The sequence below is a fragment of the Herpailurus yagouaroundi genome, unplaced genomic scaffold (genome assembly GCF_014898765.1).
Source record: "Herpailurus yagouaroundi ecotype Mexico unplaced genomic scaffold, PumYag 100, whole genome shotgun sequence".
Lineage (NCBI taxonomy): Eukaryota > Metazoa > Chordata > Mammalia > Carnivora > Felidae > Herpailurus > Herpailurus yagouaroundi.
This window is the reverse complement of record NW_024412391.1, coordinates 16,649,681-16,665,994: the sequence shown is the minus strand read 5'-3', so window position 1 is coordinate 16,665,994 and position 16,314 is coordinate 16,649,681. Positions and strand designations below refer to the sequence as shown.

Below are 16,314 nucleotides of genomic sequence, written 5' to 3'. Positions count from 1 at the left end.
AATAGTAACTTCATACTCAGTGACTTCATATGATGACAAGCATCTTTAGGAAATTAACCATATTACCCACTATAATTAGCTCTCTTGCAAGGTTAAATAATAAAAAATTGAAAATTACTGGTTGATTACACTATAATCACACCAATTCTAAGTTTCTGAATGAACAAACTGCACGGAAACTTGGCAAAGGGAAACAAATGACAATAGAGGCCATGAGTCAAAATGGGCTACCAGAAATCAATGGTCTTTTTTGGGGGGGGGGGGGGACGAGAGGATTAAATCTGCTGGAAACAAGAACACTGACCGGTAGCAGGTTACGAGAAGTGTAAATCTGAAGTTTCAACTGGGAAGTGCTGTTATACTACAAATATGTACATCCATTGCACAGCGCATGCCTTGGGGCAAAGTTAATTGCAGGAAATTTCACAAGTCACTCCCTGCTCCGTACTATATTATATGGTAGAGGTGTTGAGACAAGTTTTGGTTGCCAAGCTAAGCCTTTTGGTTTTCAGCTGAATATTTGTATTAACATGCCAACTTTCCCCTATTCGTTGTTTTATATTAAATTAGGTTTTTTGTCCTTTGAACTAAGATTCTCTCAAGAATCACAGCAGGAGACGGAATGACTCCAAATTTACCAATTACAGACTAACCTCCAATGCCAGAGTCTTTAGCAGTTTGTAATAAAAATTTAGTTCACATTTCAGGGATCAGGAAGGTCTATAAGAAACTTCAAGGTCATCAGTGCCAACCATTACTATGTACTTTTACAATAAATTGTAATTACCTGCTCCTAAAACTGCCCATGAAAGAAATGTTGAATCTTCTTGAGGAGCAGTTTGGGTCTGAGCAAAATGTCAGAACAATTCTCCCATGCTGAGTACATTTTTGACTACACTCACTCCCTCATGGGTCCCTGCACTTATCTACAGTGTTAGTGTTCTCCATGTTCATATGTTACAGAACACTTAATGATAACTTATACACATGTAAGAGGGAAATAAAAGTTCACTTTGACCAATGTAATTTAATCCTTGTTACTAAGTGCTTCACAAAGTAATGCTTTACACCAACATTCCATACATGTGATGAAATAAATCTTAAGTCACGTTGGGCTTCTGCTTCCAAATCTGTTCTGAACTTCAAAAACCCTCTGGTAGGAAAGTAAAATGGTACGACCACTTTGGAAAATAGTCTGTCACTTCCTCAAAGGTTTGCCCAGAATTACCATGTCACTCAGCAGTTCTACTCCTAGGTACACACCCAAGAAAAATGAAAACATATGCCCGCATAGAAACTTTTGTGCACGAACATTTACATAGGCATTATTCAAAACAGCTGAATGGTGGAAACAACCCAAATGTCCATCATCTGACAAATGGATAAAGACGTAATAGCTGTAAAATGGAATATTATCTGGCCATGAAAGGTATGAAGTACCGATTCGTGCTACAACATGGATGAATCTTAAAAACATTATGTGAACTCAAAAAAGCCAGTCACAAAAGACAACATATCATAGATTCCATTTTAAAAATTCCAGAATAGGCAAATCTGTAGAGACAAAAAGTAGATCAGTCATTACCTAGGGTTCGGGGAGGAAGGTTAAGGGGATGAGGGGGTGACAGCTGAAGGGTATGGGTTTTTTTGTTTTTTTTTTTAAGGTGAAGAAAATCTTCTTTGACGAGAATGTGGAGATGGCTGTACGTAATTGTGACTTTGTTTAAAAACTATCAAATTACATGCTCTAAATGGGTGAATATCATGTATGTGAGTTATAATTCAATAAGCTGTTGTTTTTCAAAAATCTGTTCTGAGATGTGAAGTACTTGAGAATCAGCAAATCTCTTCCACAAAGCTTTTCTGGTCAACAGTAAAAGAATTAGTTGAAGTCCAATTTACTTTACTGTAATTGGAACCAGCTCGTAGTATTTTGTTATGTACATTTCTAAAATGTGAATGCAGTTTAAGAAAATACATCATTACATCAGCTATTCCAGGCAGTCTGCCATGAGACATTTTTACCAAAAACACATCTTGAAAGGAATCCATTTAACCAACCTCAGAGTATATGTTCTTTCTTGTTGCCTCATCTCCTCATAAGCCGTTGTATCCCTAAAATTCTCCTGTTTCACAGTACTAGGCGTGATTAATTCAGTCAATAATTCCACAAATATCTGAACCCTTATTGTACACCAGGCACTGTTTCAGGCACTTGTATACATGTGTGTACACACACAGCCCCTGCTCTTGTGGAGCTTACAGTCTAATAAGATAAACGATAAACAAATGCTGGCTTTAAACACAGGTTTTTAAAACAGGCTGCTATGCTATGGAGGAACGTTGTTTTAGATGGAGTATCTAGGAAAGGAGGCTTCTCTGAGAGATGACTGAGGTGAGAAAAGAAGGTGCCAGCCATACAAAGACCAGGAGGGTAACTCCAGGCAGAGGAAATGATTCTTAAATAGCAGAATCAGGAGGAGAAAACACGAAAGAAGGATTAACTGTGTGCTGCTGGTGACCAGCCTTCCACTGTGAGTCTCATGCACCGTCCTAGTACAGGGATGTCTGGCAAAGTAGTCTGCAGACTGGCTGGAATAAAAAGGTCTCCTAATCCTTCAGTAAGAAAGGCTCCCTCCGGTCAAGCCCTGCCTAAGGTGACTTTCTTGAACCTCTTGGGGACTGCACCACTGACTCTTTCACCGCATATGGGTACGAGGCTCTGCTAGGGAGTGCTGGGACACGGACACCAGACGTGCACCCCAGAGACCCCTATGACCGGAAACAATCTAGTGGCACAAAAAAGTGGGCATGAACGACACACACAGGTAAGAAGTAAAAATGGGCCACAAAAAGCTATCAAATGTAGGGGTGTGCAGGGATCAATTGCAGCTGGAGCATCAGGGGAAGCCTCACGGGGTGGGGGGGGGGGGCACGAGAGCAAAGAGGCCCATGGCGCCTGACAGCCTGGACACGTGGGGGAATACAGACTGATCTGTTGTATCCCTAATTAACTTACATAGATTTCCACATATTTGTAGCTCCCCAACCAAGTTACAAGCTCAGGCAGAAAGGGCCTGATATTCCTTACATATCTCTGTGACGCTGAGCATTGTACTGCATAAAGCTGTGCAATTCACAGGTTGGTTCACTATAAGAGAGGAGATGTTGATTTCAGCACCGAGGCAAGGCTTCATAATGAGGTTTTGGCCTTCAAAACAGAGGACTCCCCAAACCTGTTAATGTACCATCTCACTTCACAGGGACATTGTTACGAGTTTTCCCAAAAGTCAAAGGGATTACAGGTAAACATGTATACAATGTGCTTCTGAACACACACATATGTTTACATGTTTATTTGTATGTCTGCATATGTACATCACTATACCTTAAGTTCAAAATCTCACAAGATTATCTTAAACTTCTGTTGCTAAGTCAAAGTTTGTACTTGAGAGAAAATATTTTTTTCACTGATCAAACATTCCCATCCAGGCCCTCTTAACCCCTTCCCATTCCCAACAAAACATCTTAAACCAAAGAAAAGGCAAACAACATTTTTTAGGCAGTATCTCAACATCTCTAAAAAATATTCCATGGCCAAACTCACCATAGAGAGCTGTCCAAGTTTGATTAATTACATCTAGACACACAGTTCCTGACCTGAAACAGATGGAAAGAATGGCATTTTTTTAAAAATTAGAAAGCTAGTTGCATGTACCTGGCAACTAATTTTATTTATCAAGAATAGTACGAAAGAAAGAAAAGGAAGGAAGGAAGGAAGGAAGGAAGGAAGGAAGGAAGGAAAGAAGGAAGGAAGGAAGGAAGGAAGGAAGAAAAGAAAAAACATCCCAATTAGGGAAGTATGATGAAGAGCAGAATATATACAAAGTCTTACTGTTTCCTTAGAGATTAAAAGGAAAAATCAGCAAGTATACAACGGTGAAATCAGACAACACCTTCACCAGGTGATTGGAATTAACACTGGCAACCAGGGGCAGACAAACCTGTGTACCTCCCCAGTAGCCTGAGGACACAATTACACTTTGTGGTTTTCTGGTCTTAAGTACATATTCTGAATCTAATGATGAGGAAACATCAGACAACCCCAAATTGAGGGATGGTCTTTAAAATAACCGATCTATATTCTTTTTTAAAATGTCAACTTTATAAAAACTGAGGAACTATTCCAGATTAAAGTATTTTAAAGAAACGTGTAATTAAAGCAGTTTAAAGAAACAAGTAAATGCAATACATGATCACGGACTGGATATTTTACTTACGGGGGGAAAATAAGTGCCCAAAAGGTACACTGCTGGAATGTGGCAGTAGATTAAAACTGACACTCACGTAACAAAACATCTTTGTTGTTAGGATGACTGATACACACAAGTATAAAAAGGCAGTAGGGCATGATGTGTGTATACAACCTACTCACACAGAGTTCAGAATACCTCGTGTGTGTGTGTGTGTGTGTGTGTGTGTGTGTAACAGCAAAATTTAGCCACGACAAGACTGCAGAACAAAAAAAGCATGTATTGTAAACAGCATCAGAAATACACAATAGGAGGCACATTTTAAAATATCACTAATAAAATATTAGAAGGAAAGAAAGGGTACGTAAGACTCATTAACTGAAATGAAACCACAGTCATTCATGTTTGCTTTACTCTCAAGAACTAAGAAACACTTTAAGGGCTGAAAATAGTGAATCTGTATACAGAAAACTTAGATCTCTGAATTGTGTCTATGCAAAAAGAGATGTGGAATATTACACATGCTAGCTGGGTATCAGGGGGAATAAAGGACCTACTCATGGCAATGGGAAAACTAAGCAGCACAACAGCAGAATGTGCACTAAAGTGGTTTAAAATATCATATCCCTGGGACTCTACAGTTTAAGTGACCATATGGTCCTCTCTGTTGATAAAATCTAGAAAGATAATTGAGGCGCTTTTTTTTTTTTTTTTTTTTAAATAATGGAGAGAGAGAGATGAATGCTAGTAAGGGCAGTTGCTAAGATTTAAACATTTTTAAATAGTTACTTACGCTTCATCAATGTTGGGATGGAAAATTTTATTCATGAATCCTGTAAAAAGAGATGTTAATTAGCAGCAAAAAGTATCCAGAGAACAATTCGTTTTAAAGTATTTTAGTACTGGAAACAATTTCATTATTAGAAAAAGGTGATGATACCCATAACTCATTACTTTTAATCTTAGATGTTTGGTTACTGTTAATACTATATGATCTGAAAGTGTCACTTACTTAAAACACAGGGTTCTATCAGAGTTCTATTAAAAAACAATGAGCAAACTTTGAAAGCAATGCAGCTTCTTATACAAAATAATCATTAAAGAAATTGTTTTCTGAGCTATGAAGGTACTTGCAAAGAAAATTTGTAGTTCTAAGTGGGTTATACCTAGTACTGATTACTTTTATCAGCAAGTTAAGAAAGCTACCCTGACTTCCCGCCTAAGTTTTATTGTTCAGTCTCTAAATTTGGAGGTTCTGCATTTAAACTTCTCCTTCTGAAGCTCAGTTACCGGTATCATACCACCACACTGGGTGCGGAACATGAATGAAGCTGTTGAAACACTAAAGGAATACCGCTACCAAACCACAGAGGATTTCATCACAGTGACCAAAATATTTAACTTTAGTCTACTCATTCCAGGAAACCCAGTTTTGACTAAAATTGGGGCAACCAAGAAATGAGGCAAGGAATTAAAAAAGAAAAATCTGTAAGATGGCTGTATCTGTCAGGGATTCAAGTTTTTTGATATATCCCTAGAAGAACAAGTTGAGACTAACAAAAGTAAGCAGGGACTTATGAAGAGTTTATTTTTAAGCAATCTCCACACCCAACGTGGTGCTCAAACTCACAACCCTGAGATCAAGAATCGCATGTGTTACTGACTGAGTCGGCCAGGCGCCCCTAGACTTTAACATATATATTGACGTTTACATTCCAAGGAGAAATTAGTTTTTAGTCTAATTAAAACCAGTGACTGAATCAGTTTGTATATATGCAAATGACAATACGCGAAAGCAGAGGTCCACTGTCAGAGCCGTCATTTTATCATCCATATCATCTCAAGACTTTATTCCATTCCATACTTTTGATAAACTGAAGTTCCCTATTAAAGTGACTATCATTGTGTCCCTCTCAATCCCACCCTCCCTCACCCCCACCTCGTATGTTTCTCTTTCCCTCATTTACAATGTATTTGGTCAACACCTACGTGTCAGGCACTGTGCTTGTTCAGGGTATGAGATAAGTAAGGCAGTACACTGTTCTCCTGGACGTCAGCGCAGCACTGAGACAAGACACAAGGAAGTAAGTGCAAATATGCACAAAGAACGGACACAGCTGGAGGGAAAGAGGAAGGTACCAGGAGAGATGCAGAGAAGTGGCATCAGAGGAGGATCCTCAGGGACGAGTTCCAACAAAGGTCATTACCTGGGAAAATCTGACAACCTTCTCTAGACTTAGAAAACGGGGTTAATAATACAAAATCCCAGGTATTCCATAGTCTTCACTTGCTCTAGTCACTCTAATACTAACTACGTTTCTACTTTTTTTTAATTGTTTTTACTTTTTTTGTGTTGGAATGGCTTCATGTTCTTAACTGCTGTTAAGAGAGCTCAAGTAATGTTTAAATTACTCTAATGCAAAAAGAAATGCCTTGTGTCCAATTACTATTTCATATTAATTTTTCATTAAGGAAATAAGATGCTTCCAAGTCTAGATTTAAGAAGTCTATGTTTATTGAAGAGATTAAACTAAGCCAATACAAACGTTCATGTCTTAATGTTAAGAGGATAAAAATTCTGTATGACCCTAGAAAAACACTAATAAATGTGTTCAAGAAGACCCATGAGGATATTCATTGCAGCTTTATTTATAAAAGCCAAAAACCTAATGCAATCCTATCAAAAGGGACTAGGGGAACTGTAGTAACATCCACATGTTGGGAGTCTGATAAAGCCAAGGTAATGAACTAGATCAGTAAGTAACAACTTGGATAGACCCATCGCTAAGGGGAGAAAAAAAAAGCTGTATGAATTTACAGCATGATAACATTTAGATGAACTAAAACAAAGCAACACTACATATCTCTGTGGTAACAAGTATAGAAAACTGTACTGAACCAACATATATACTAAACTTAAAAAGTAATTATTTCAGTGAGGGTGCAGGGTCAAGGTCATGGTGGGAACAGGGAACAGAATGGGAATGGTGATTAAAGATGACTCTATCTGTAACACTATATTCCTTTTAAAAAGAGATAAAGAGAGAAAGTACTTGTATTTTTTTTTTTTCAAAGTCTGCACATAGGAAACTGGAAGCAAACATCTACAACTGTTAACAGCACTTAATTCTTTGTGGTGGGAATATTTTCTCCATTACACTTTTCAGATTACATCACTACCCCCACCCCCATCCTGTACCAGAAATGGGATCACAGCAATGTAAAAAATAGAAGGAAACAAACAAGTGTCAACAGTAGTCAACTTTGAGAGACTCCCACATTCTATTATTCTCCTGAATTTCCAAAATTTCTATACTGTGTAATTTTAATAATTGAAAAAAAACCTTAATAATTGAGAAAAAAAATGTTAAAAAATTAAAAATGTAGGAAACACTTTTTTCTTTTTTTACATTTATTTATTTTTTGAGAGACATAGAGAGACAGAGCACAAGTTGAGGAGGGGCAGAGAGAGAAGGAGACACAGAATCCGAAGCAGGCTCTGGGCTCCGGGCTGTCGGCACAGAGCCTGATGCAGGGTTCGAACTCACAGACTGTGAGATCATGACCTGAGCCAAAGTCGGACGCTTAACCAACTGAGCCAATCAGGCAGCCCAATGTAGGAAACATTCTAAAGCGGACCTAATTATACACAGGTTATCCAGTGCTGAACCATTTTTAAGGAAGAAGGTCACTAAAATCAACTATTTTCTCTCAAATCTTAAACACTTTTTTGTTTAAATATTACAAGTTCAATACAAAAAAAAATCAAAAGATCTTCAGATTATAAGACATACGGTCCTCAAGATCAGTTACATACAGGAATATACTGCTATTACAACTGCCAAGAACCTTTCTGATGAGTGGGAAACAATGTTTAGCCACTAGATGGTTTAATTCAAGAGACTTGTTCTATTATGTGAAAAGTATTTTGGCTTGAAGCTACAACAAAGAACTCACAATTCATTCTTGATGCTGAAAGTCCTGCTTCTGCTAGATGTCTCCTAAGTAACACCTCGTAAAGCAACATGTATGGCAGAGGTCCCCAGTGCTACAGGTAGGAATCACCTGGAGAGCTCTTTAAAAACAAGTGCTACGCTAGAATGTGGCAAGTGTTATGGAGGAAGAACAGCAGAGAAGGGGACTCAGGACAGGAATGCTTGGGTGGGAGCTGCAATTTTAAATGGGATTGGCAGGGAGGGCCTTATGGAGAAGCGGAGAAACGGACAATCGGAAGGAGTGAAGGAGGTAAAGGAGGAATCATTCAGTATCTAGGGGAAGAGTGTCTATATAACACGAACAGCCAAGTGCAAAATGCATCAGGAGCTCAGCAAAGGGAGTATTAGGAGACCAGCAAAGGGAGTGGTGGGGCTGAAGCGTGATGAATAAGGAGAAGCCTAGAAGTGAGGTCAGAGAGGTGAGGAGCATTTGTGGGCCCTTTTAAGGATGCTGATTTCTATTCTGAGTGAGGTGGGAAGCCAGAGACTATGCTAGAATGGTGTTACATACAATCCCTCCTTAAGATTTTTTGTTGGTTTTTAACACAAGCCTTATCTCCGGGCAGGGGGTGGGGGTGGGGGCTAATAAGGGAACAGCTCAGTAAGGTCACAGCACCAGCACATCAGTGCTGGGGACAGAACAAAGGTCCCGAGCAAAATGAGTGAGCTGTGTTCTGCTTTAGAATGTTTCCTACATTTATAATTTTTTTTTAACTTGAAAGGTTTTGTTTTTTTTTTTCAGTTATTAAAATTCACAATGCAGAAATTTTGGAAAGTCAGAAGAGTGAGAATGGAACTTCAACAATTTCATGTCATAGGGAACCTCAAAGGTGTAAGTTGAGAAAATAGCTAGAGTCAAAAGAGATTTAAATGTTTACCAAAAATGGTCTCTGAAAGATTAAAGTGCCTCCCTTCTGGTACAAGGCCCAGAGATCCCATTTGGAATCAATACAGCTTCCACACTGTTTTCAATTAAGTTGAAATTCTGGCTTGGTTGAATCCACGAGTACATAACAGGGAGGGCCAAAAAGGACTCAGTAAACAGACTCTTAGTAACAAATGGGTTGGGGGTGCCTCGGTGGCTCTGTCGGTTAAGCATCCAATTTTGGCTCAGGTCATGATCTCACAGTTGGTGAGTTCGAGGCCCATGTCGGGCTCTCTGCTATCAGCACAGAGCTTTGGATCCTCTGTCTACCTCCCACCCCACTCATGCACACGTACTCTCTCTCTCTCTCAAAAATAAACAAGGAAGGAAGGGAGGGAGGGAGGGAGGGAGGAAGGGAGGAAGGGAGGAAGGAAGAAAAAGAAATGGGTTGGAGCCCAGACCCCAGTGCCCCTGCTAAGTATAAAACATCATCTGAGCTCTGAGACAGAGGGCAAAATCAGACTGGAAAAAGAAAAGTATTAACAGGGGCTTGAGGTCTAGTCCCAACCCTGCTATTAACTGCAGACCTTGGGAAGGTCCCTTCACTTCTCAGCCTGTTTCTTTACCTGAAATAGCTAGACTGTATGATCTCCAAAACCTCCATTCTTATTCTGTTTATAAAGGAACTATCAGCACTAAAAATCTAGGATTTAATAACAATGGCCAGAGCTCTGACAACAGAGGACTTTAGAGGAAATGTCTAAAGTTAAGTCCATAAAGGAAATTAATTCTGCAGGGCACATTTTTAGGTACAGAAATATTCTAGAGAATACAAAGCTAACAACATGCTAAAATACCACAAAGAGACACAGAATCCACTGACTGGTCCAAAGTAGGCAGAAAGAGTTTATACCTTTGCCTTTGAGGAACAAGTTTAACCAGACCGATTCTGCCCAAAAAACAATCTCCAGACTACAACAATCTCTTCCAATACCAGGCATTTTCAATGGTTAGTAAAATACCCAAAGTAAGTAAACAGAACGGAGTATATATCCTTTAACATTTGCTCTTGGACAAGCTGTGGGCAGTATTTCTGGCAAAGCCCTTTACACGCTGAATGATGATGGCAACAATGGCACTTCTGGACGAGGAGGGGAGGAGACACAGAAAGAACAGGCCAGGAATTCAGAGAAGGAACATTCTCAGGACTCAGCGTGTTTGCCCTGGCATGTCCTCCTTCCTTTTGGCAATGCGATCACCACACTAACGAATACGTCTGCGACAAGAGAATTTTCCCAACACTTGTTTCCATTCAACCAGGAACTAGCTTGAAGATATTTTAAGAAAACATATTTTGAAAACTGCTTTTGTGAAAACATGATAGGCGGAAGCAAGTCATTTTTAATCTACATGATTTAAGATTTTATTCACAACCAGACATTTTCTAATGATATATATATTTCAGTGATTTGACCAGATAAAATCCACAACTCCTTCAAATCTCTGAGACAATTATCCTCTGGCATGACCCAAGCACTTATAAAAGGGAAGGCAAGAGGAACAAATGTTTGGCTAAAAAGCTCACCACCTCTGTCCTCTATCTTTTAGCAGAGGGGAAAGAAGTGATTTATAATTCTGGAGGAGGAATCCAAATCATGCTTAGTTGATGTAAAAAACTGCATTATCTCATAAAATGAGAGATTATTAAAAAGGAAAAATATGCCACGCTTTAGCTTGTGACACTCCCAATACTCAACTGTTCTAGGCTAACACATCTTTTGACCCATAGGCTAATAGGCAGAGGAAGTAAGTAACATCATGCCGAGTCATGCTGAAAACCGGTGTTTATTTCAGCCCGTTTCTGTGTCTAATCCCAGCAGGGGATCTGTACAAAGTTGTACACGCTTTCCAGTAACTTCAGATACTCGGGTCAATATGTAAATAAAGGTGGCAAAAATTAATCACCTTTGTTTTACTTGTGAGGATATTTTTAATGATCAAATGTGTGGACAGAATGAAATACCTAGGGCCAGTCATCTATACAGAAGTTTCCTTTAGAATAATCTTGAGAAATGAGAGGTCCGACAAGTGACTCATGAAACAAGGTAAATCCACCTTAAGGTGAGTAGGTGAAAAACGCCGAAGGCAAAAATAGAGGAGCTCCATCCCAGGGATAAAATGAGCTGGGACTGCAGACGGCTAAGGCGGCTGTGGCTGATGCAATTTAATTACGAGTTTATGAATCCCTGTGAGAAAAGGGTAAGTGAAAACATTAAGTCATTCTGATATTCCATCTTCATGATAGATGCCCACACAAGGTAGACCACTCAGAATCAAACTGATGGATTCGTTTCTTAGGCAGATATAATTGTTTCGAATCTATTTATTAAAGATTGGATCTTATCACTCCTGGCAGCATCTCGGACTGTACATTTTTTAAGGGTAGTAACTTGGATCTCCATTCCTAGCATGCAGGAGGCGACCAGGGTTGGGATGTTCCAGCTAAAAAAGGGGTGGGGGGTGGCGCTGCCGCTGGCTTCACCAGTGACGGCTATGCCGCCAGCTCTGTGCATTAGCGCACACTCAGAGATTTTCATCTTACCTCGGACGGCCAGGCCCAGCCCGTGGCAGCCCGCACCCAGGCAGAGGCCTCTTCCGAGAGCCGAGCCTTTCCTACTCAGGAGAGATGGACCTGGGCCGGTCTCTTCTTGGGTGAGGAACCCAGCAAGGAGCTCACTCTCAATGCCCTGTGTCATGGGAACTTCTGAACTGATCCTGTGTGTGTTCAGGAGATCTAAACTCAACACGGGGTCGTCTTTTCTGTTTCTTCCTTTCTCTCTGATAATATGGAATCTGAGGGATGGGCTGGATGGATAAGAAAAGTTCATTTATAACTAAGAAAAGGTGAAGTGTTATCCTTCAACAGCCTAACCCTGCTACCAACCTAGCAGCCTACCAAAACCTGCGAGCCTTAAATCTACTCTCCTGTAGTTTCATTTGTGGAAGACTGTAATGCTCTCTTTCCTGTCTCCACAGGGTCTCTTTCACTCTCCTGATCATTCATATAACCACACTGTCTGAATCTGGAGGACTTTGTTCTCATGGTCATTACTCCCTGCCTAAGTAGAGGCAGTATAGAACACAGTTGGCCACTCTTCTTAAATAAAGTCGTGGTTAAAAGATCAGGCTCCAGTCACACGGCCCAAGTTTCACTCTGCAAGCCTCAAGCAAGTTAAGAGTCACTGAATCTCTTTGCCTTTGTTATGAATAAAGCTAAGTTAAATTTTGGTATCTGCACATCATAGGACTGTTATGAAGATTAAATGAGTATATGTATAGCATTTGACCAGCAACTGGCACACAGTAAGTACTCAACGTTATTATAAGCCTCATGAGCTCGGGCAAGTAATTTCACCTCACTCTCCTCATCCTAAAGATGAAAGTATCTGGCCCTACCTACTCCTCTCTCAATCCTTTAGAAGTGTCCAGAGCATTAGAGTATATTTTGATTAGTGGGTATTAGGCTTCCTATAACCCCATCACACTGGAAATAGAAAATACAGGTACTCTAACATTTATCATGAAGAAGACCGTTCTAATTGCATTTGGTTTGGGGGGAAAAGACCAGACTGGAAACCAGAAGGCAGACTCTGCAATTAGTTAGTAGTCAGTCATTTATCTCCACCTTCCTGAGTCTCAGTTTTACTATCCTTAAACTGAGACAACTGGATGATATCATCTTTGACGTTCCTTCTAGCATTTATGTTTTCACCAACACCAGAAATATGAACAAACCTTAAATTGTGGTGAATAAGCTTTTCAAAGGGAACTAAGACACTACTCTTACTTGTTTTTAAAAGGATCGCAGTTTAACTAAAGAGGAAGCCAAAAATACATGTTTTCATTACGATAACAATCCAAAAAGGAGGAAAGGAGTTAATGCCAAAAAGATGTCAGAATAACCAGCTCAAAAGCTACAGGTCAGCTACTATAATTAAAGTAGGAACTAACCTAAAGAGTGAGCTAGATGGAATTATTATATAGCAAGTGGAAAGATTCTATAATAACGAATTGCCAAAGGCAGAATTGAGACTGACATAAGCCAGCTTCTAGAAGGAAATGGACAAATCTTCTGACAGAAGCAAGCATGTACAAAGGCAAGGTTCCCCTTAGAGGTGGCCTGGGGGAGGGAAAGCCAACTACTATTTTTACTCTGGCTAATAGCAAGATGAAGGTCAATGAATTTAAATATTATAGACTGCCAACAGGAGGTTTTTCATTTAACAGGGCCGATATGACCACTGGCTTCTTCCATTACTGAGAACTTTAGCACCTGGCGTCCAAGTCTCTTTCTTGTCATTTTTAGTGACATTATCACCCACACAGATCACACTCCTGACACCCTGTCTTCTCAATCCCTGAAGCTTCTTCTCAGTGACTTTTCCTCTATCACATCTCATTCACACTCCATCACACTCCCAGGACATACCTGGGATTTGTCATCTTATAAACAGCTTCACCTCCAAAATCACAGACCACCCCCACCCACCACAGTCCCTAAGAACTCTAATCCACTGACCCTCCCTTTTCTTCCCACCTACCAGCCCTCCTATCTTCACTCCTCTCCTTGCTTAATTTAAGATTTGAGGCGCCTGGATGGCTCAGTCGGTTAAGCATCCGACTTCAGTTCAGGTCATGATCTCACAGTTCATGGGTTCGAGCCCCGCGTCAGGTTCTGTGCTGACAGTTCAGAGCCTGGAACCTGCTTTGGATTCTGGGTCTCCTTTTCTCTCTGCCCCTCCCCCACTCACACTCTTTCAAAAATAAATAAACGTTAAAAAAAAAAAGATTTAAGACCCATTGCCATCATTGCTTTGCAGCAATCTTCTGCAAACCCCATGCACTCTCTCCTCAGAAACACCCATCTGCAACTGGAGGAAACCAATCATTCATATTCGCTGTACTTGGACTTGAAGGTGTCACTAAACACTCATTCATTCATTTACTCCCTCACCTCAGTACAGAGCAGGCAATGTACCAGGCCCTGAGGTGGGGAGAAGGAATGTTTAGCAGAACAGACCCAGGGTCTGCCTTCATGGAGTTTATATCTACTGGGCTGGCAGGGAGGAAAGACATTATGCAAATGCACCAACTTTAAAAAGTATGCTCAATAACCTCTTGTGGATTCAACATCACAGATAATTTTCCTTTCTCCTTTCACTAGTAGCCCGTCCCCGATTCTCCAACGGCTTGTGCATTTTCCGCATTATTCTATAAATCTCCAGTCCCCTTTGCTCCTCTCTTTCTCACTTTGACTTAAAAGCTCTGCCTATTTTGAGAGGATGGGGGCTGGTGGGCAGGATCTCTCACTCTCCCCATCAAAATCCTCCCTGCACACACGCTAATTTTTCCTGCCTCAAGAGCTCATTCAAATGTTTAAGGTCTTCCTACTGTCTCAAAGGCACTGTGCCTTCAATCCTCATCCTGATGCCCAGCATCACCAAGCTTTCCCTCCTTTCTAGACAACTGCCCCTACAATGAGCACATCAACATCCTTCAGAATCTCCCATTTCAGAAGTAAAAACTGAAACCTTCCTTTTATCTCCGCCCGCCATTTGCGTGCTCTCCTTCACACAGCCAAATTTCTTGCAGGCAATGGATTATAGACACCAGAGTTTCTCAATGTTGGCACCTGTTCCAAACCACCAGTATTTCTACTCTTCCCCTATAACAATACAGTGATCATGAAAACCTCCTTAAAACCTTTCAATAATTTTTCCATTGCATTAAAAAGAAAACTCATGCTGGGGCATGTGGGTGTTTCAGTCGGTTGGTTATACATGCGACTCTTGGTTTCGGCTCAGGTCATGATCTTGCGGTTTCATGGGTTCGAGCCCCACGTTGGGCGCCATGCTAGCAGCTTGGAGCTTGCTTGGGATTCTCTCTCTCCTCCTTAATCTGTCCCTCCCCCACTCACATTGTCTTGGTCTCTCTCTCAAAATAATTACAAATACATTTTTAAAAATTCTCTAAAAAATAAAATAAAACCAAAACTCAAGCCTTTAATCTCACCTACAAAGCCTTATGGGACCTGACCCTGCATGCCACTTGGAGCCTCTCTCTTATTTCACTGCTCACCCAGTCTCCCAGCCTTATTTCTCTTCCTTGAGCATGCTAAGCTCCTATCTGCCTCAGGGCCTTTCTGCTCACAATTTCTTCTGCTGAGAATGCCCTCATCCCTGATCTTGGAGGATCAGGGCTGGGGTTTTTTGTTTTTGTTTTTTCCTTTTCATTTAAACCTTAAGTTTGGGGCACCCAGGTGGCTCAGTCGGTTGGGCGGACCACTTCAGCCCAGGTCATGATCCCGCACTTCGTGGGTTCCAGCCCTGTGTCGGGCTCTGTGCTGACAGCTCAGAGCCTGGAGCCTGCTTCCGATTCTGTGTCTCCGTCTCTCTCTGCCCCTCCCCTGCTTCCACGCTCTCAAAAATAAATAAGCATTTAAAAAAAAACCCTAAACCTCAAGCTTAAGTTTACTTTGTCTGAGAAACCCTTCCTGAACACCTAATCTAAGATATCCATATGTCAATTTCACCACATCAATCTCTGCATAAAGCTATCAGCATTTTAATTTTTTGCTTCATCTTTTTCCTCAAAGAATTTGTTCAACCTCTGTTCCTCTGGCACCTGGAATAATGAATGCCCTGCACATATTTGGTATCTAGTAAATTTGTGAAGCTGATTAGAAAAAAATGGTATAAAAATGTATCAGTTTTCTGAAAAAGTAAATTCTGCTTCAGCTGCCAGACATATTCTTTAAAAAAAAAAAAAAAATCCACCCTGGAAAATTTCATTTTCAGAACAGCAGTAAAAAGAGAGCTTTTAACAATGGCTTACATTCTCATAGCATTATCTAAAAAAAACTTTTATGAAATTTCTTACTAGAACCTTGTTTCTCTCTACTGGAATTCAAAAGATATAGATCGCTACATAGTAGCAATTATGTATCTTCTGGAGACAGAAACTAAATTCAAAACCACGGTCATGAAAGCCAAGAAGAAAGGAGGTGATGGAATTTTGCTTCCTTGGTCTCAGAATTCATTCTGTTTGTGAAAATGCAGTGGTCCAAACAGGCCTCTGTTAAATAACTAGCCCCCAAACCTTTCAGAAATGACATACTCTATTCCAAATCCTCGTCCACCCC

The 16,314-nt window shown here is 40.4% G+C and overlaps 1 protein-coding gene across 5 annotated transcripts in view; it reads right to left on the bottom strand.

Annotated features, from left to right (window-relative positions):
* Positions 1-16,314, bottom strand: part of UBE2H (ubiquitin conjugating enzyme E2 H) — a 103,215-nt gene that overhangs the window by 20,159 nt on the left and 66,742 nt on the right. For 3 of the 5 annotated variants that reach the window (XM_040471980.1, XM_040471982.1, XM_040471981.1), the window contains 2 exons: positions 5,047-5,086; positions 3,608-3,660 (listed from right to left, as the gene is read on the bottom strand). The exons of the other annotated variants lie outside the window; for them this stretch is intronic. In XM_040471980.1, coding sequence (XP_040327914.1) covers positions 3,608-3,660; positions 5,047-5,086 — 93 coding nt within the window. The remainder of the gene's footprint in view (positions 1-3,607; positions 3,661-5,046; positions 5,087-16,314) is intronic. 5 annotated transcript variants of the gene reach the window in all.